General features: G+C 41.2%; 2 protein-coding genes across 3 annotated transcripts in view; one reads left to right on the forward strand and one right to left on the reverse strand.

Annotated features, from left to right (window-relative positions):
- FAAP24 (FA core complex associated protein 24) lies at positions 1-3,705 on the forward strand. Of its 2 annotated transcripts, none has more exons than XM_064671283.1 (5): positions 1-136; positions 1,293-1,445; positions 2,230-2,369; positions 2,666-2,818; positions 3,389-3,705. In XM_064671283.1, exons 2-5 carry the CDS (start codon positions 1,334-1,336, stop codon positions 3,629-3,631), a joined length of 648 nt encoding a protein of 215 aa, XP_064527353.1. In that variant the 5' UTR covers positions 1-136; positions 1,293-1,333; the 3' UTR covers positions 3,632-3,705. The 2 variants fall into 2 exon arrangements, with proteins under 2 accessions (XP_064527353.1, XP_064527354.1); XM_064671284.1 differs by lacking the exon at positions 1-136 and adding an exon at positions 758-1,194 and having other exon boundaries at positions 1,301-1,445.
- Positions 3,706-4,352: 647 nt separating this feature from the next.
- RHPN2 (rhophilin Rho GTPase binding protein 2) overlaps positions 4,353-21,199 on the reverse strand; it is a 29,827-nt gene continuing 12,980 nt past the window's right edge. The window contains exons 3-15 of the mRNA XM_064671280.1: positions 20,541-20,669; positions 17,556-17,631; positions 16,749-16,826; positions 15,941-16,065; positions 14,840-15,006; positions 12,404-12,591; positions 11,043-11,199; positions 10,453-10,572; positions 10,162-10,356; positions 8,893-8,969; positions 8,099-8,245; positions 7,116-7,271; positions 4,353-5,861 (exon numbers count right to left, since the gene is read on the reverse strand). Coding sequence (XP_064527350.1) covers positions 5,610-5,861; positions 7,116-7,271; positions 8,099-8,245; positions 8,893-8,969; positions 10,162-10,356; positions 10,453-10,572; positions 11,043-11,199; positions 12,404-12,591; positions 14,840-15,006; positions 15,941-16,065; positions 16,749-16,826; positions 17,556-17,631; positions 20,541-20,669 — 1,867 coding nt within the window. The 3' untranslated portion in view covers positions 4,353-5,609. The remainder of the gene's footprint in view (positions 5,862-7,115; positions 7,272-8,098; positions 8,246-8,892; positions 8,970-10,161; positions 10,357-10,452; positions 10,573-11,042; positions 11,200-12,403; positions 12,592-14,839; positions 15,007-15,940; positions 16,066-16,748; positions 16,827-17,555; positions 17,632-20,540; positions 20,670-21,199) is intronic.

Here is a 21,199-nt window from a genome sequence, read left to right on the forward strand (position 1 = left end):
GGCGGATTCGCTGCGGGCCCGCGCTCCTCCAATCGGAGCGCGCCTTACTCAGCCGGTTGCCAAGGGCGAGCGGCCCCGCCGGGGGCGCTGGGGCAGGAGCGGATCGGGCTCCTGAGGGCCAGGCCGGGCCGGGCAGGTGAGCGCCGGGCCGGGCAGGTGAGCGCCGGGCCGGGGAGAGGGTCTGACTCCTCCTCGGTGTCTGTGCGCGGATCTGTGACCGGGGAAGTGATTCTGCCCCGTGCTCGGCGCTGGGGAGGCCGCGCCTCGAGTGCCGTGTCCAGTTCTGATCCCCTCGGTTTGGGAAGGATGCTGAGGGGCCGGAACAGGTCCGGAGAAGAGCAGCGAGGCTGGTGAAGGGTCTGGAGCACAAGTGCTGTGAGGAGAAACTGAGGGAGCTGGGGTGGTTCAGCCTGGAGAGGAGGAGGCTCAGGGGAGACCTCATCACTCTCTACAACTCCTGACAGGAGGGGGGAGCCAGGGGGGAATCGGGGTCTGCTCCCAGGAACCGGCAGTAGGACAAGAGGTCACAGCCTTAAGCTGTGCCAGGAGAGGTTTAGGTTGGCCATCAGGAAGAAGTTCTTTACAGAGAGAGTGATGAGGCGTTGGAAGGGGCTGCCCAGAGAGGGGGTGGAGTCCCCGTCCCTGGAGGTGTTTAAGGACAGACTGGATGTGGCATCAGTGCCACGGGCTGGGTGACAAGGTGGGGTTGGGTCACAGGTTGGGCTTGATGATCTCAGAGGTCTTTTCCAGCCTGGTTGGTTCTGTGATTCTGTGTTTGCAGCAGTACTGTCTTGTCTGTGGTGTCTCCTCAAATCATGCCTTGGCCTCCCAGACTCCCAGTTGCCCCTGAAGCCAGAACAGCATGTAAGGCTGGCAAACCTGACAATAATCTCTTCCAGCAATTCCCTTCTAATAATGTGTCTGGAGACTCCCACCAGCTGTGGCTGGAGGTGCCTCTGGAGTCGGCTTTGCAATTCCAGGAGACTTTCTCCCAGGAGGGTGGATGAAGGCGTGGGAGAGGCAGTGTGGGGTTTTCCACCGTCCCTGTGTTTTAATTCAGACATTTTTCAGACTTGGTGTAAAGCTGGAAGTGGAATTTGAAGCCAGCAGCCTATGTTCAGGTGAACAGAGCTGCTGACTGGTTTTGATATGCTAACCATAACTGTAAGGAGTCTTGGGGAAGGAGAGAAGTGTCTCTTCTAGAATATTGCATCTTAAGTTTATGATTAAAATGTATAAGTTTGCAACAGGTTTTTAAAATATGTTACTGTCCCTTCCACATTTCCTTCTAGGGTGTAACTGCTACTGAAGTAAAGATTTGAAAGGAGGCCTGATGACAACAAAAGCAAACTTCCCTGTGACAGCAGGATCTGTAGTTGTCCCTTATGGTCATGTAATTGGAAATGAGAAGTGGAGAGGGTCAGAGGTAGGCCAAAGGCTACAAGGTAAGCACAAACAAATTGGAAGAGGACAAACAGTTCTGACAAAGCATTGCCCATCTATCACCCAGTAGTGTTAAGAATGGCTGGAATATGCATTAATCTGTGTCTGACTGGTCCCAGATTTGTGGTCCGTTTTTTTTACTGAAGAATCCTGTGATATATCTGTGTGATCAGCTCTGTCATGTGCTCATGGGTGCAGAGCACTGAAGAGAAGCAGCAGAATCTGCTCTTGTGGGGCTTTGTGGTTGTGCATCTCCACTAGACATGGATACTGAACCTGTGCTGTCATCTCTTGGCACAGCAAACTAAACCAGGATGATCCTCCCAGAAAAGTGTGTGATATTTTTGTTCAAGCTCAGAGTTTACTGAGCAGCTACAGCACTTACAGATCTGGAGTGCTATTAATTGGCATTACCAAAGTACATCACACAGTGCTTTGGACTGCTTGTCTCAGTTTTACTTAAGGAGAAGAAAGGCTTTTACAGAATATAAAGTTCATTGTGAGGTCACTAGGATTATTGACACATCAGGAAGGTTGTGCTGTCCAGTAATTGTTATAGTAGTTGTATAGTATATATACTATAAATATACTACATAAAAATATAGTATATATTTCATATTATATATACTAATATATATTTATATGTTATATATTAGTATATATTTGTATTTATAGTGTATATATATAACTATAGTATATAATTTTTTTATTGTTATATATATATATATATCAGTAATTGTTTGTTTTTAACCACTGTATTTTTCCTTACAACAATCTCACCTTAAGGGAAAGTCAGACTCATCTTTGAAGATGGCTTGGGACTGGTGGACTTTCATCTTTCCAACAGAACTTGCATTTTATATATTTCTGAAGCAGATTTGGTTGCAGGGGATGAATTCAAACGAAGATTGGTGAGGTTTAGAAATGTAAGTGCTAAATAAAAAGGTTTCAGTTGATATTTGTTTATTCTGTGCTTCTGAAAACATCCTCCTTGTGTTATTTTTACATTCTAGCTGAACTTTTAAGATAGTTTCCACCAGAAAACTGAATCATTTTGAAGCTGTGTGATGGTGCTGCATTAAACCTCAGTAATGCTGCTGCAACTTCTGTTCTTCCTCTGATTTGCCATCAGGCAGCTCATACGTGAAAGAATTTCACTCTGTTATGTTGCATCAGCTTGTCATTAACAAGGTCTTTTCTTCTTTTTTCCCTTTCAATACAGGCCAGCAATCTCAGGGGACTTGTAATTGTAGAGAAAACCCAAATAAGTGATCAGTACTTCTCAGCAGTACAAAAACTCGTTGTACTCGAACTTGGAATGGTGTTGCTTCCTGTGGCAAATCAAGGAGAAGCTGCTCAGCTCATTGTTCAGCTGGTGAGTGTCTGTGTTAGTGGGCAAATATTTTTAAAATGTGGGGCATGTGGGAAAGCTCTCAATCTGGGATAGCTGGGATCTTAAAGGAGCACAACATTGTTTGAATGTAAGGAATATACCTCCTGCAACAGTGATATGGGAGTATAGCTCAGTGGGAAGAGGGCTCCTTTGGGAACAAGAAACAAGGAAAAAAAGGTTGAACAATATGATCCTGGTTTTCATGTGATCTTGCACCGAGGTACCACTAGATAGCATTAGGCAACCTCACTTAAGTTCTCTGTCAAAACCAACTTGAGATTTTGCTTTCTCTAAGGCTAAGGAAATTGTTCTTATATTGTTTAGCCTTTCTCTGCATCAAAAAGATGACAAAAATCATTGTTTTCATTAAGAAACCGTTCCCTAGTGAGACTTTGTGGAACTGCATCAAAATCAGGGCACACACAGAAGCAGGGAGCTCGTTTCTAAAACTTCCCGGTGATTGCCCTGACCGGCTTTGCCATGAAAGAACCAACTTTAAAGGCTGAGAGCAGAGCTCCTGCTCGGTTGGCTCACGGCTGTGCTTGGCTGCAGGTGCGGGAGCAGAGCCGGGATCAGGGCACCAACCCCTTCCTGCGCAAGCAGCGACCTCAGCTGGCAGAGCCAGCGCTGTTCCAGACAGCGCAGCACATCCCGGGAGTCGGGAAAACAAAAGCTCTGCTTCTCCTGCAGCACTTTGGGAGCATCCACCGGCTTTGTAACGCGTCCATCAGCGAGCTGGAGCAAGTAGTTGGACAAACAGCAGCACAACAAATTCATGCCTTTCTCTGTTCCTGACAGGCTATTTTGCAAAGACAGACTTTTTGTATGGGTTTTTTTTCTTGTGAATAATAAACTTTTGGTTTTAATAATCACGTATTGTGGTAGTTTTTATAATCATGGCTGGCAACTACTGGAGGGTGCTAACTAATTGTTACAAATATTCCTCTGCTCTGAGCAAGAACATAAGGCACATACTAATTTCCCTGCAAGTTGGCTACCACTCAGTGTAGAACGAGTCTTTAGTTAGCTGACAGAAAACAGAGAAGTTTTGACTTGAATTGGAGTGTTTTAAATTTAAAAAGACCCTCAGCCCAACCTTTCCCCAAGGACTGTGATGATGGGAGGAGGAAGGCAGTTAATGATGCAGCTAAGAGGGAAAATATCTGCAAGAGGACTGGAACAGTGAGAGCATTCAGGTGACTTTGCTAAAGATTTTGTTACTTGGAGAGCCATTTCAGCCCCACAGGCTAAGTGAATCTCTTGTGTATGGAATATCAGTATCTGCCCACTGGTGCTTGGGTGTGTAAAAGCAGCCCAACTACAAATACATGGGAAAGAGTATTAAGTTTTTTATGTAACCTTTATAGGGAAACTCTTGAAATATATTTATATTCTTTGTAAGGAAGCCACTTTTAAACTCTTAACTGTCCAGTATAAACTGTCCAGTATAAACTTTTAAGAAAGTTTCTTAGATATTTGTAGGCAACATCACAGAAACACACGAGGCACAGCAACAGTAAAGAGCAAAAACCTGTAAATTAATGCTGTATCATTCAAAAAGCTACTACTAAGTGACAGCATCTGATTTTTATTCTTAAATAAATGTCATCAAGATATTTACACCTACTAAGAAACACCTTACATAAGAAACTAAAAATAAATGACAGCTTTCAAGTTTACACCAAGATGCAAACTCTCCTTATTTAAGTTTTGAGTATCAAACAGCATATATCTACTCTGTAGATGGCAATGGTAACTAACACTACAGTGTTAGCAATTTTCAGTTAATTTAGAAAAGAGAAGAATCTCAAAGAAATGCTCACCAGTTGTTTTTGTCTCCCTCCTTATGTATAGCTGCTCATGAATTTTTCCAAGGGCAGAAGGATTTCATATGATAGTAAATAAATATTCTGCCACTTGCACAAGCACTCTTTTCCTCATCACTGCAATTTATATATTCTTGATTAATATACTATAATATGTCCATTTTGAGATTTGTTTCACAGCTAATTCATTTTATCAAGACTAATAAGATACAAGTCTTAAGGTAAGTAGGTTAAATAATGTCATTTGGAATAAAGCCTGTTTTTAACAATTGCATCAGCAGGCATTTAAAATGTAACCTAGAAAAAGAGCGGAGTACAAGCCTTTTGGAGTTCAGAAGATATTTTAAATTTTAAGCCTTCTAATTCTCTTCCAGAATTGAATTACCTATTCAGCAGAACACACCAAGTGTCTGCATAAAAACCACAATGCTATGACACCACCCTTGGCACAAGGTTAGTTTCTCTGAATAACATTATTCTCTCTCATTTGTGGTTTAAGATTAAAGTAGTGTTAAGCGACTTATTATTGACTCTAAGACTTTAAGAGCAAAATCATCCTTTAAAGTGTCCCCTATTGTTTTGCATGCAGCATCAAGTTTGTAATAAATAACTCCCATCTAGCCTAGTCATAAAAAATTAGTCATGATAAACTGTATTTTGAAATTCCAAAGGAATCCAGTCCTCGTGTAAGCAACTTATCCTCTACATCTTGTTATTGCATACCTCCCAAACCACTTCATTCTGACCTTCAAATACTTCAGTTTTACAGTCTTTGCCAGGCTCTGACCTTCATCAGTGTCTCAATGCACAGGCAAATGAAGTCCAACGGTATTTGTCTGGGTTTATACACACATATATGAAGATAAAATTGATTTTTATAAAGATAAAATTGATTTTTATATACATTTTAAACAGAAGCGTCACGTTAACAGATCCTTCTGGAAGATTCAGTACAATGAGCTTTCCGTGTTCAGAAGTGTGAAGGGTAAAAGCTTCTTCTTAGTCTGAGAACTTCCAGCCACAGCTGAAGGCAGGCAGAGGGTGCTTGCAGCTTTCTGTCTGTTTTTAGTTCCCCAACTCAGAAAAGGGAGTTTCAGCGGGGCTTTCTTGGTCTGATCGATTTTATCCTCGTCCATGGCTAAGCAGATTAAGGAGTAGGTCTTCTGCATTCCCACAGAGTAAGTTGCACTCTTGCTATGCTGTAGGAAAAAGAGAAGCATTGTAAGAACCGGTCACCCAAAGTGGGTCAGAATTTGCCAGTAACAAAAGGTTACTGTGCAGGCAGCTTTGCAGGGCAGCTTTCTGGGCTAATGACATGACTGAGCCCTTGGCAGTGCTGTGCTCCCGGGGTTTGGCACACGGACACCCAAGGGGATCCTCTGCACAGCAGAAAGGAACTTGGGAATCTTTCCAGGGGTCGTTAAGCATTTATTGCTTCTAGGGTAACTATATCATATATACCCTGGCCTCTCTACCAAGCTGAAGTATGTAGTTCTTGCACAAATCTGAAGGGGAATATTTTGCTGTCTCTGGACAGGTTCCATGGTGATCCCAGCTAGGACAACAAGAGCTGCTGTAGGACATTCTTTTGGGAAACCTGAAAGGCACAGCCTTCTGTGCCTTATCTTAGCTGTGCCCTGGAGCAATCTGATTATATCCCAGCCTTTTGTTTCCAGTTTGCAGCTTGGAATGGCAGGTGTGTAATTCCTTATTTTCAACAAGGAAAATCAACTTCTTAAAGTAAGAAAATCTAACAGCAGTAAGGGCACCTTGAGGGCTTCTAAGGCAACACTACTTCAATGCCTGGGTTTGCCAGGGAATGTCAGGAGCATGAAGTAGTGGATTTAGCTGAACTACAGGTTCTTTCACACATCAACTAAGTTATTTAGAGCTTAACATTTTTAAATCTTGTATGACCTTCCCTCAGTCTAAAGCTTCTACAGCAGTTTAGTAACTGACTAAACAGTTAAAAGTCCTCCAAAATAAAAAATATATACATTAGTCCATGATCTAATACACGACTCACAGATCCTTTATGTTAACAGTGCATAGAAAATAAACATGTGGTCTTGGATGTTCTGTTTCATCCATAATTGTTTCCTTGTGGTTCTTCCAGTGCTGAACAAGGTAATGCTACTTTCATCCTCCAGGACAAGTTGGAGGAACTAAACTATGCCTTGAAATTTGTAATGCAATTAATCTCGAGTAGCTTCACTACAAAAAACCCCATCACCTAACCATTCTTATGCACACAGACTACTTTGCCTTGCCAAGGCACAATGATTTAAACAGATTGTTTAAAACTGAACACTTGCCTGAAGGCTTTAAATATTCCCTAGCAGAGTGGGATATCTGACTACATGAAAATAAACGTTGATCAGGGACTGAAGGCAGGCAAGTAAAAAAAACTCTCACATCTCCAGTCTGCAGAACATATTTGCCTCATGACATACCAAAGATGCTGCTGTATCCTGGCAACTGATAACCTTAATCTCCAGGGCCTGCTCTCCCACACTCCTCAGTTTTTCCAGCACCTCGTTCACTCCGAGCCACTTGCAATCCACGCCACCGACTGAAACAATGTAGTCACCTTCTTTCAGGCCCATCGACTGTCAAAACATTGTGCACAGGTTATTGTCTTGAATTTGGAGATGCATAAAACATTTTTGTCATCATACAGTACCTGCCTTAAAGGCATTGCCCTCTTAGATGCTACAAACCCATTGTCTAGCCAGACATATGCAACTTTTCCAAGTACACAAACTACCTGTTGAGTTAGCATCGATAAATGTGATTCTGGTATACTCAAATGTTGGCTCTTTTTATGTCCTTTTTGCTTTTCCCTTAAGGAAATGAACCCTGGTTTTTGTTACCCTATCGCTGCCCATGAGATATTTTCTGCCCTGTTTACTTCTTCATTATTTTCATTTGTCCTTCTGTGGTTGCTTCTGCCTTTTCTAGAGCTAAACTGCGCTCATCACTGCATGCTGCTTTACCCCTTTGGATTTTCCCCTGAAAGAACAACAGGTTACAAGCCAATAAAATGTTCTTTCCTCTCTTTCTCTGGGCACATGCTACCTTTCCTTCCCTTCCTGATCCTTATTCTTGTTGCTATTTTTTAAAGCATTTATCCCTTCAACTTCCTGAATTAAACAGGGAGTAACATTTGCTTTTATTATTTGTGACTTTTTAACTACTAAGAGTGAACAGAGGAAGAAATCAACTCTAGTTTCATGTGATGTCAGGGATACCCAAACTTAATCTACAGTGTATATAGCACTGAAAATGTGTTGAGATGACATGAATTGACTATTCTAGTGTATAGAACTCAATAAATACTCCACACACCAGTATGAACAAGCTAAAGTTACATTTAAGGTATATGGCTATGGCAGAGTCTGCACAGAAACTGTTAATGTTGCCCCAGGGTACTTACTGCTGCAGGACAAACTGGATCCAGACAATAAATCTGGACTGGTGACCCCCCTTTGAGGTGGAACCCGAGCTCTCCTGCTCCCTGGGGGATGCGAATGGTGCGTGGAGCCGTCCACCTCTGCTTGGCTGAGAACACTGTCAGGGGGCCCTGCAGGGAACACAGCAGCACAGCACATTCACTGCCAGTCCTAAGGAAGCATTTCTATGAAGTTATAATGCTTTAAAGCTCATCTTGCACAGAGTTTACTCGTGTTAACTCCCAGCTACTCCCCCTGAAGTGCCAAGTCTTGCTTTATGGCTGTTCAGGTGCTACTCCAAACAGGGTGGGATAAACACAACGGCCAGGCTGTCCCAGGATCTCAGAGGTGTGCACAATCTTCTGGCTGCAGCGGGCTCTGAGATCCTGTATTACTGATCCCAACCAGAACTCCCAAAGCCTGGCTGTGCCACGCCCAGGTCACACACCCTGCAGCCCATCTCCAAGCACCACCAGCTTCTCCCCACCTTTAAGCTGTGTGCAATTATCTATTAAGACTTCATGGGACTTTTCTGAAGGTTATCAAGGCTGAATGCTGTGCAAGCCACATACAAATGCCACTTTTATTCTTTGCTAGTCTCATGTTGACTTATACCTCTAAAGCTAGGAATGATCTCTCCAATAAGTTCAGCGAAAAACCAGTTACTACAGGATCATTTTTTCAGGCTAAAATACTTGTGTCCCTTTTCTCACAGTAGAGTGAATTTATACTTGCTATCAAAATGACAAAGGTTGGTCAGCATTAGCACGTCACATACCAGCTTGTGAAAGAAGTCTTTAACTTTCACCTTGGAAAACTGAGGAGCGATTGTTTCTATTTTATGCTCTGTTTTAGCTAAAACAAAAAGAAAACAAAATTAATTTTCTCTCAGCTATTAGTTAAAAGACATTAAAATTTGTTTTTCTTGCATTCCAAGCTAGATAGAAATTTCTCCTAAGTTCTTGCCAGGCTGTAGAAAAACCTCATTTTGGTGGACAATTTGTAAGACAAATATCTGAATGGCCTTAAAAATATCTTCAGATGTCATAGTAGCAACACAGGAAACTTAAAAAAATCCATCCAAACAAAACTATGCTATTCCCCTTTTTATTTTATTTTTCTTTGAGAAGTATTTAAAGCCAGCACTCATACTTTCCTCCTGCTTCCAAAGAGGAAAAAGCTGTACGAGCTGGACTAAGGCAGAAAAAAACCAACAGCAGTAAAATTGAGTTAACAACCCAAACTAGTACAAGAGTTGTGCCTCAAGAAACAGCTACCAGTCTTCCCTCATGTGATTTTATCTTTCAAAGTTTCCCCATTTTTCCTAGTTCTCAAGACAGCCGCCATAAAAAGCTGAATTCCAACTAACCACCAATTATCTACCCCAGAAAACAGTGTTGGCTGAGACAAACACTGTGAAACAGCTGTAACAAAATTTATTTCTCTGTGATTGAGGAAACACGTGAAGAATCTGAACTCTACAAATGTACAGCATATACTTGTACATTATTTATGTTATGCATGGATGCATATTACGTATGTATCCTTATATCTAAATTAAGGGCATTACTGCCAGTCCTAAGGAAGCATTTTTATTAAGTTATAACGCTTTAAAGCTCATCTTGCACAGGGTTTACTTATTTAAACTTCCAGCTACTCCCCCTGAAGTGCTAAGTCCTATTTTATGGCTGTTCAGGTGCTACTTCAAACAGAGTGGGATAAACACAACGGCCAAGCTGTTCCAGGATCTCTGAGAAAGATGTGCAGAATCTTTTGGCTGCAGGATATGACAGCATGTTCATGTATGGCTAGATATCACAGAATCACAGAATCAGCTGGGTTGGAAGGGACCTCAGAGATCATCAAGTCCAACCCTTGATGCAACCCCGCTGTGGTTCCCAGCCCATGGCACTGATGCCACATCCAATCTTATCTTAAAAACCTCCAGGGATGGAGAATGCCCCACTTCCCTGGGCAGCCCATTCCAATGGCTGAGCACCCTCTCTGCAAAGAATCTCTTCCTTTATCCCTGGCTGTGCCCACTTACGAAGGATATCTGGAGCCTGGATTAGACTCAGAAAGTCATCTTCTGTCTCTTGCTGAGCATATTTGAGCAGTGACCGCTTGTGTGCAGCTGTCAGCACCTCCTGGAGCACGTCAATGTTCCGCAGCTTTTTGCACAGCCCACAGACCCTCAGAGCTTCCTCGTGGTAAACGATGGCCTGGCGCAGGTGTGCCTTCCCTGCCAACATCACAAACCACGGGCTGTCACCCACGGGCAAGAAACACAGAGGGATTTTCAAATGATAGCGAGCAGCTGTGTGAAAGTGGCAGTTACCTAATTGCTTTCTCCTCACTTTGTCCTTCAGAACAGCCAGAGCCATGAGTCCCTCGGGCATGTGGTCATAGAGCTGGGACAAGGCCTTCTCCTGCTGGTCCTCATCATCACCAGGCTGCACTGCAACAAGGGACACAGAACACCAACCATCACACACCTCCTGCTCCCCCTTCCTTCAGCTGCATTGTTGGGGAGTTATCACTACTTTCTCTCTCAAATTTTTTTTTATATACATACTGATAGGAATTTCAAGTTTTTAGGAACTTTATCAGTTTCATCATCTTGATCAGTCTTGCATCAATAGGCAAATAATACTTCTATGCCAGAATATGTGGATAAAAATGGAACTATTTAGTAGTATATAATTTTCCTTTTGTTTCTGCTAAAGTTGGTTTATTGAATTTTCAAATTCTTCTGTAAAAGACAACAGAGCATGGCCTCATGGTTGAGTAGGAAAATTTAACATATGAACACAATTTAACATATATTGAAGTGCCAAAGTTGCTGTCCTATTCACAGACCAAATTATAACTGTTGGTGTGTTTATTACTGTTATTTATGTGAACATAGAGAGGAAGTATGATTCTTACATTCATGGTCACACAGAATGGTGGCAGTGAAATAATGTGCCAGAGCTTTGTAGTGGTCTGACTTTATTTGTGCCAGCTTAGACCAGGAATAGGGAATATTCTCTTTCACTGGTTCCTGATTCATTGCAGTGTTAACCAGCATGTAAACCTCTCCCACCTGAAATAAAGCACAGGTATGAGAATTTAACATTAGCTATTAGGTGCTCAAGTAAGGGATATCATATTCAATCTTAAGATAACTTCACATGCAATCACATCAAAGAGGGAAAAAAATACAGTTAGAAAGGATTGGAAATAAGTTTGGAAAAAATCTGAAATTCCATCTCTGATTTTTCCCTTATGAGAAAGGTATACCTGTGTTGTACCCAAATAGATGGACTGAGTCAGTAAGCCTTTATGGGTTCAGAGTTAAATAAAAACACCATATAATAAAGAGGTTTTAATTTGTAAATATATCTGATTGAGTTAATTCAGTTGAGAAAAGGGGTGAAGCATATTACTTATACAGTAAGTTTGTGCTTCACTTTGAAACTGTGGAGTCACACCTAGTCTTAAGTTTGTGTGGTCTAGTTAAAACTGGGATGCTGTACTTCACATAGAGGAAATAAAAGTTTTCCAAGCAGTGAATTCTGGTTTAATGGATCAAACTTCTCCAGCTGACAGAACCAGCAGCTGATCAATCCTACAGGTAAGTCAGGGCAGCTTTGCAGGCTTGGTAGGAAAGGCTTTCCCTGTTTATCCAGTGTGGAACCAGCTGATCTGCTGCTCTGAAATGACTCAGAAAGTAGGTGATGTCTTAGTGGCAGACCCAATTTTTGGGATGTACTTCCAAGTAGGAGCACTACACCTTCTGGGCCTGCCTCATTGTCTGGCAAGTCCCAAAACAGTTCTGCAGGTACCAGTCTGGCTCTGTTCATCATGGTCCTTCCCTCGGTTACAATTTAGTTATTCTTTCAGACTTGGGCTTTTTAGGTTTGCTGGGAAACAAGACAGGTTGTGTTCAATACTTAACAGGGAACCACACAAACAACCCTAGCCTTTTGTGTGTAGTCCTGTGGACAAAATCTGTACTGTTTGCAAGAGCAACATAAATAGCTTGTAAAAAAACCTTCAGCAAATTTACTGCCCGAGTGTCTCAGCATGTTTCTGTTCAGCTCTGTGAATTATTAACTAAAAAACTGTAACAGTTCTAAAACAATGTTTAAATTGCAGCTATTCATGTTTTAATCTTCTGTCCCTTGTTATTTTTAATAAATGCTGAAAGTTTAATAAATTCCATTAATGCTACTAGAAGCTGGAGCTATTAACACAGCACTGTAAAAAGTTATTTTTAAGACTAGATTTAAAGTCCCATATTTCACCTTGGCAACTTCCTGTGTCATTTTTACAAGTGTGAAAAACTCATTGCGTATTCCAGAGAGACCAATCTGCTCAAAAACACACTCCTGAGCTTGGGCAAGCATCATCTTCACCAGCACATTCAGCATAGCTGGGCTCATGTCATAACTTGGGGTGTGAGTAAAAGTCTCCTTTAAGTAGCTTAGGACTCCTGAAACCACAAAAAATGGTTTTGTTAGCATGACAAAGAGAGAAACAAGTGAACTTAATTATCATGTACCATAATAATTAGGATTAAAAGCATATCTTCTAGTGTTCCACTGCAGCAATCTGAAGGGATTCTTGGTGTACATGGAATTAAACTGACCTACAGGTTTTGCTTTGTGTTTCCATCAATCATCCCCAGGCACAGTTCTCAAAACTACAGTTCAGAGGAGCGACAGAGACTGCAAGTTTTGAGGGCACTGCCTCCAGCTTTGTTTGGAACAGTTCTTGGGATGGACCATAAAACTGTGCTGAACTGGAGGTGACTTGTATATGGGAGCAGGAGGCAGGGCTTATACAGGGGACAGAAAGAAACCTGCATAGCTACAAACAGGTGACAGCAGCATGGAAGGAAAAAACACAAACCTATCAACTTAATTATAAATCTCCCTTTCAGATGCTGCTCAGTGCATTGTGTGCCCAGGGAAAGCTCCATTCCGTGCCTCTAAGTAAACTAGAACCTTTCTGTGTTTATATTTAATGGGGTAAAAATAAGATTCTTCTTTAGACATTTGTTTCCACCAAAATGTAATTTCTATTAGTTATCGAATTAAAAACAAACACTAAGTGCAGTGCAAATATTGAGTAACAGGTTCACAGATGGAAGCATAACCTTCAGTGTGCCTGTCATCCAACTGGTTTAGTGAGTTCTACCAGCTTGCTAATTGCTGATAATCCTGCAGAAGTGTAACAGTAAGGCCTCTGCCTTTTGAGTGTCCCAGCTTCTGTAACCTTCCTTCTTGCCACTACACTCAGTTCTGGCCACGTTGTGCTGTATTTTCCTACTAACAGTTTCTGTGGTTTTTAATGTTCCATGTTACACTTATACCTTAATTTTTAATATGCCCTCGCAGAAATTTGAATTATGGCCATCTTTACCTTTTTGCATTGAAAAAACTAAGGCCAAACTTGCCAGGTGCCTCCCAAGTACTGATGGAGTGCCCTACTGCAAGGAACAGGGGGGGAAATATGTGGGGTTTTTGTTCTTAACATATTTCTGCTCAGGCAGAGAGCTTTGCTGATGCCAAACTCTGTGCAGTGCCTTAGTTCAGCACTGAGAAACAGTTCATACAAGCTCTGTATCATGTCTCTGCCAACATAATGAGGTGTCACGGAGCCATGCACAGGTACAATGAAATGCCTCCTGAGCACGTTGCTCTGGGGCCCTGCAAAGGTTCTGGGGGAGCAAACAACACCTTTCCAGTTTGGAATTCATTCTGTTCTGCAAACACATTGAAGTGAAAAGCAGTGATTTTTTTTTTAATTATTATTTGCAAAATGGAAGGTGCAGCAATAAAATGGGAGAAATTTCCCAACTATTGTAATGTCTTTTAGATGAAACACAGAAGTTGAAAAAGAATTTTTAAAAAATGCATGAAGAAATGGTATAATTTTTTTTTTTTTATAGCTGTGTACTCAAAAGAGGGGGTTCAGGACAATTCAATTTGTGGTTTGCACCCATACAGTGGAAACCAACAGCCACAGATTGTTAGTGCAGAAATTAATCTTACAGTACATACTAATTACACAGGACATGTCTTCCAGCATTATGTGTAGCACAGATGATACTTCAAAAACAAATTAGAAAACCTACTTAAAAACCCCCAACAAAACAAAAGCTTTTATAACATGTTAGTTCAAGTTTTCCCTTTATTAGAATTTCTATTTTTCCTTGCTTGGGACAGAGACTGATTATTTTGAACCTGTTTGCCTTTGGAATCTCTGGAAAATAGGTAGTTGACTTTCAGTGAATTCCAACTTTTACCAGAGAGTACAGCAAGATGAATTTTTAAGACCTCCATCTGGAAAACTAGGTTTTAAGGCTTTTTATCAGAACTTTAAATTGCCTCTTGTACAGATTTGACAGATTTGACCTCACTGAGGTAAAAGCAGTCACACTGGTGAAACAGGGAATGCACAATGGGGCAGTTAATGCAGTTAATGGACCTTTGAACTGCAGCTCACTAATCACTAACCACAGGATTCACTGGCTTTATCTACATGTTCAGACTACAGCTGGAGATTACAGATCAAGAATTAAAGCTTGATCTGAGCTCCTCACTTGGCTTCTTGAATTTCTCTATTCCTCCTTTTTTGTGTAACAAAGTCAGTAGGAAATGCAGCCATCTGTAGGACATCTGAATGAGATCAGGAACATTGGCATAAAGACCCTCCCAGTATTTTAAAATGTGTACCTGCAGCTTTCTGAAAAGCATCAACAGCATTTTCGAGTCCAGCCTGGGTCTGACGGTTGCATCTTGTTCCAATCTGGGTGTAGAGAGCTCCAATGTTGAATAAAATACTTGCCTTCTCAAGCAACAGATTTTGCTGACACACTGGGACACCTGTGAAGGAGTCATACCTTGGGAAACAAATATCAGAAGTGTTAAGATTCACAAAGTCCATTGAAACAACAGGTAATCTCATTCTGTTTTCTGAGTGAGCAGAGTGGGATTCTAAGTGGAATCCTTAAGAACTGCTCTGCTGCAGTGAAAATGGAGATGAATAGAAACACCATCATGTGCTGCAGGACAACCCACACGCTGCAAGCCAGAGAGAAGCTGTGTTTGAGCCTCAGTGTTCAGCAGGTCCCACAGCAGTGCCTCCAGAAGGTTGTTCTGTCTCACCCAGAAGAGCCTATAAAACATCACAGAGGCCGAGAGCGGGAGGTACCCACGTGTGCTGCTGTGCTCTCCTACTCAGATGTCACCAGAGATCAACTACAGGCATGGTCAGATCTCCACTGCTGCTGGTTAAAGTTTCTATTTGCACTTATGACTAGAAATTTAGCAGTTCCTCCTGGCCACATGGTAGTTCATTTTTTTCGTCATAAATCTTTGAATTCAGAGTCGAATTTTGCTTACAGGTGTAGTAAATATTCCCCTATAATAAATTAAGTCACTCCTTTCTCTCTTGTGGCCCAAATGGTCTTCTTAACAAACTGAAGGAGGGGAATTAAGGTCTGACCCATTCCTCATCTGCTTTGTGTTAGAAGGTTTGGAGTTCAGGAAACATCTGTAGCTGTCCAAAATGATTATTTTCTGTCTTTTGCCCTTGAGCTAACCTGTAGCCCAAATCATAACCTAGCCAATGGTTTCACTCTAAGCATGAAAGGGGTGTATTGTGCTCAGGTTTACACTTAACTCTAAAAAAACCCAACAACACACACTGCAGGGAGTCAGGGGGAGACACACACTGACAGGCTTCAAATTCAGCACGAGACAGTTAATGATTAGCACTGGTCTGGGCAAGGAAAAAAAAAAAGTACTAAAGAGAAACATGAACTACACACCTACCATGTAAATAAAACTCCCATGTGCCTGGTGGGTGGGAAAAATCTGTTTTCTACGTAACCAAGTTGCAGGAAATAGCTTATCAACATCTCAATGCCAGCCTCGTCTCGGCTGGGAGTGCGGCAGGCCTGGGAACACAGCAGAGGAAAATCAGGTGTATTCGGGGGACTTACAGCATCAAGTGACACACCAGGGAGAAAGCCCTGCTTCCTTTGGACTTCTGCACAGCAGAGAAATGTGTGGAATCCGAGAACAGCAAGCCTAAGGCCATATGGATGTATTCCAAATAAGAGTTCTTCAGCTGCACAGAACCTCTAAGGAAGCAAACAGGATCTGTTTGTGAAGTCTCAGAGTTAATTACATAAAGATTGCAGGTGTTTTATGAAAGCTACAGAGAACACCTATGTTTTTAGTATAATACAGGAAACAAACAATACTTAGAAATACCTGCCATTCTACTACAATATTTTGCCAGATTCATTCACTTCAGCACTCTTCCTGCTAAATTTAAAATAGTTTGAATTAAAACAAACAAAGAAACAAACAAACAAAAAGTAGGTAAGACAAATCTCGGGTTTACAAGATTTGCAAAGCTTTATCACTTTGCATAGCTTCATATTTTCCTTCCCTTTTTCTTAACTCAGATTTTAAACCTCTTGGACAATGGAGATTTGTGTTCCACACCTCAGAAATGAAGTCAGTAAGAATATGATAAGCTCTAAGTAAAAGTGGCATATTCTGTTTCCATACAAATGTTATTATTTGCAACTGTAGACTAAAAAACCTCATGGTATGCCATACTTGAACTTACCTGTCTCAGATCCATGAGATCTGCTATTTCATCCTCATACTCAGAACTGTCTTCACTATAATGTTCCAGAATAAAGTCCTAAAAAAAGGTAAAAAATTGGAATATCTAAAATTAACTTATTTTTTCTGCAGTTGCAATCAGTACAAAATTGATTCAGTTGTGAACAGTGTCTAGTCCCTTCCAGTTAACAGTAAAGTAACATACAGCAATGAGACTACAAAAAGACAACAGAACTAATAATTTGATTTGATATCTGAGACAAGAAACTTCACTCCAATGTAAAGGAACCAAACACCTGTTACACCAACTCCAGTAGGTTTTAAAACAACAACACTTGGTGGTTTTGAAAGGGGCAAACAAAAAGCTGTTACCTAAAATGACAAGGGAATCAAGTGACCATAAAAACTTGTTAACAGAAACAGACTGTCAAATTCTTGTCAGTTCTATTAGGGCAATTCCAAGGTGGTTATCCACTGCATTATGTCCAGTAAAACCTTCAGTACTACTTCCCTTTACACTTAAATCAGTAATCAACGCTCTTAATTAAAACCAAAAACCATAGGAGGAATTTTTCTACTCTTTGGTTTAACTCTGCTGTCTCCAAAGTAGAATTTCTGACAATATTTTCTGCCTCCTTGTCCTAGTTAGAAAGGAGCAGTGACCCAAATAATTGGTAATGAATTTTTAAACACGTTGTGATCTTGGGTTTAGGGCAAAACAAACATTACTTCTGCTTCTTTAAAACAAATCTGAAATGGAAGTTATTTCTGTTAGCTGTTCATTCTGAGATGTGTATGAGAAACTTACCTTGAGGGGGAGTGTAAAGTCTACTTCCTTGGTTTCCTTCAGGCCAAGAGGTACCAAGGGAATACTGAAAGTCTCTCTGTGGAAACAAAAAAAAAAAAAGCAAATATATTCAGAAATATTTGTTTTCTGTTTGCCTGTTTTAATTACTTTTGTTTATTTGATGACAGGAAGTTTGTACACTGATGTGTGTTCCGGGAAACATTTGGTTTAACATTTATATTCCTTCCTGCCCAAGAAAATCTGCTTAATGGCCTGTGACTCCTCAAGAAGAGAGTGAAGAAAGCTATTTGCCTGTGCTTTTTTTTTTTTCCATTTAAGCCTATTTTTCCTTCAAGGAAAGAAAAGGTGACTCTCAAAGTCTCCTTACTGCAATTTAGCTCCACAGCTGCCAGGAGATCTGCCCCAGTAAGAGCTATGGTAATTATCAGGAGTTCTAATCAGTATTTTCCATGCTGCCAAGGGTTTCATATGTAGAAGTGATGTGTGTGCCTAATGCAGGGGAAAACAGGGCCAAAATACACCAATTTTCACAGGGAAAGGTCTAGGAATAAGAAATCCAAGAACTCCTTAGTTCCTAGACAATGCTAAGTGTTAACCTGTAGAATATCAAAAGGCTATAAGGATGAGAACTGTGACTTAAAGATCAGAACTGTTTCCAGATACATAGATTTCTGAGTAGGTTTAACAGATCACTATCAAGAAGTTCTAAGGTTTATTTAATATTTTCATGTTTTCTGAAAGCAACCGTTTGACCGTTCCACTACCAACTGCAAAATCCCACAGTTATTTATGGTCTTATCAGCAAAGCCAGCTTTCTTACTGGTGAAAATTACATCTTGGGAAGGTGGGATTAGGAGTGGAGCTTCCCCAGCAGAGGAAGAGTCTTTCACGATCCAGAAAGGGGCTCTGCTAACTTGAAAAAGACCTGCAGGGTGCAGAGCCAAAACACCACTGCAGGAAGTGCAAACGAGCTGATTGCTGCTGAGGCTTTTAGAAGAAACCTCAACGCTTTTGCTACAGATTATATCAAAGCTTTCCCCCCAAAAAGGAAGTGAGAGACATGCAAAAGAAATCCTAATCTCCTGATTTTGTGAACTCTACGTCACCCACTGTCCCTGTAGACACCAGCATTTGTCATTCGAAGGAATTGAATGTTTATTTTTAACATGGCTGAGGCATCACACCCACAGAGCCAACGTCATGGGAGCTCTGAGCAGTCAGGGAGGTGATCCTGGATTTCCAGAGCCCAGGAGAAATAGTATCACACTTGCCACTGCAGCTGAGGTGTGTGCAGGCAGTGGGGATGCCAGCCCTGCAGGGCAGCCCATAACCCAGGGGTGTGCCCTCACCTTAACGACTGCAGGCACAACACTCAGAGAACAGCTATTAATAACTGTTTGCTCTTAGAGGCTGCAGAACAGCTACAGATAAGTGAATTACTTCAGCTTTTGAAACATAAAAAGCATTTAAGGCTTAGACTGAACAACATCAGAGAGGTAAAATACCTTCAAAACAGACTGGGGAAGCAGGATTAGGAGAGAATAATAAGCATATTGCTGTCCAGCCTCAAGGATTGTGCCTGCCTTGGGGTCTGACCTACTGCTCACCCTGCACTGAGAATCCAAGTGTTTTTAATATTCCTTAGCTAGAAGAAGAAATAGTACTTGTGGAGTCCTGCTCTCATTTCCACAGCCATAACTTTCATAGTGCTCTCTGTGCTCAGAGGCATCTATGAACACCAGTACAGTCTTGAACAAAAAGAAAACCAAACAAAAAAAAAAAAAAAAAACAACAAAAAAAAAAAACAACAACCACACACACAAAAAAAAACACACGCACAAAGACCCCCAAAAACACACTCACAAAGACCCCCAAAAACACACTCACAAAGACCCCCAAAAACACACGCACAAAGACCCCCAAAAACACACGCACAAAGACCCCCAAAAACACACAAAGACCCCCAAAAACACACAAAGACCCCCAAAAACACACACACAAAGACCCCCAAAAACACACACACAAAGACCCCCAAAAACACACACACAAAGACCCCAAAAACCACACACACAAAGATCCCCAAAAAACATACACAAAAAAGCAAGCAAACAAACAAAAAAATCAAATAAAAAACCCGAAACATAACATTTTTGCATCGAATAGTTGTCAAAGTTTGCCATGGAGGTGGAAGGCAGGAACTTTAGCACAGGTTTCTTTCTGAGAAAAACTAAACATAGATATTTTTCATCAAGCCAGCATTCAGTTGAAAGCTGCCCCACTGGAAATGTGCTTTATCAGCCCCTCTACATTAAGAATTCCTTGTAATCCACCTGGAAGTTAACACCTAACTGAGGACAGTGCCAAGAGGGACCCAGACCTGCAGCATGCAGGCAATGAATACTTGGAAGTCTTATCTTTGAGGAATCCATTGCAATTTAAAAAATTCAGTGGAACCTTGGAAAAATCCAGTTTCATCTACTTAAAATTTCTCTGCTTTCAACTACCAAATTTGTCAATTTGTCACTGAAGGGCACACATTAAACATTACCTGGTCTGCTCTGAACAACAAACCAGTGCTGTACTTCTGTTCTGAAGAGAGGGCTGTTGTATGCACCACACTGGAGAAGAGAGACTATCATATCCCCAGGTTTGCTCACCCTGCACTGAGCCAGGGAGCCATTCCAGCACTGGGAATTCTGCTCAGTGCCATGTTCCCAAGTACAGCCCCAAGAGCCTTCAGCTCTCCCCTCTTCAAAGGAGCTCCATATCTAAGGATTGGTGGAACATTCCTTGCCCAAGTGAAAGGCAAATATGCAGACTAACCCTTAGTCAACAAATCTCCCATCAGATATGTTCTCTTCCTATCGAGCTCCCTGTTCTCTCACGTGGTTCTTGTCCAACATTCACGCTCCCCTAGAAACAGTTTTGTTTCCAAGGGTAAACAGAAGATCTGTTAATAATTGAGTAACTTGGCTTTATACTTACTCTGCATTTTGATAAACTTCGACTGAGATATTAAGTCCTTCCAATTCCTCCTTTAGGATCTGCAGGTCTGAGTTGACAAAGCTCAGTTCCAGCAGTACCTGCTCCCGTACTTTGTTGTTGGTGGTTGCTCTGCAGAAAGAGACACATCATTTTTTTAGTGCTGGGGAAGAGGTTTCCCCACAAGCTCGGCTGACCCCTTGCCAGCATTCTCAACATTTTTAAGATTTTTTTTTTATCCCCTTTACGAGATGATACAAGACCTCACGTTTCAGATTTTATTTTCTGTCAAGAGAGTGCCTGGGATAGTTTCCAGATAACTGCACATGCCACAGAAGGTTTGCTAAATGCTAATTTTTTGGGGGTTTGATTAAGGGTCAGGCTTCTTTTCAGATGCATTAATCAACAAAACTAAAGCATTAAACAGAATCACTATCCTATTTTCAGACTATGTGATTTTTTTTTTTTCCTAAAAGTAGACAGGAGGGTGAAGGTCAGGAGACATTTTTTTCAAAGATACTTCCCCACTTTATAAATTGAATCAAGATCTGTTGAGATTTCTGATCTTAAGAATAAAAGAACAGTTACTACAGAAAGATCTACTGGTAGAAAGATATTTCTTTTTAATACAAGACAACTTTCTCTATAATTTCATTTTGTTG

This window comes from Pseudopipra pipra, chromosome 14, assembly GCF_036250125.1.
Source record: "Pseudopipra pipra isolate bDixPip1 chromosome 14, bDixPip1.hap1, whole genome shotgun sequence".
Classification (NCBI taxonomy): domain Eukaryota; kingdom Metazoa; phylum Chordata; class Aves; order Passeriformes; family Pipridae; genus Pseudopipra; species Pseudopipra pipra.

Coding starts and splice junctions, on each gene's coding strand:
- FAAP24 (XM_064671283.1), top strand. CDS start 1,334: ATGACAACAAAAGCAAACTTCCCTGTGACAGCAGGATCTGTAGTTGTC. Junction 1,446..2,229: donor GGTAGGCCAAAGGCTACAAG/GTAAGCACAAAC, acceptor TCTCACCTTAAG/GGAAAGTCAGACTCATCTTT. Junction 2,370..2,665: donor GATTGGTGAGGTTTAGAAAT/GTAAGTGCTAAA, acceptor CTTTCAATACAG/GCCAGCAATCTCAGGGGACT.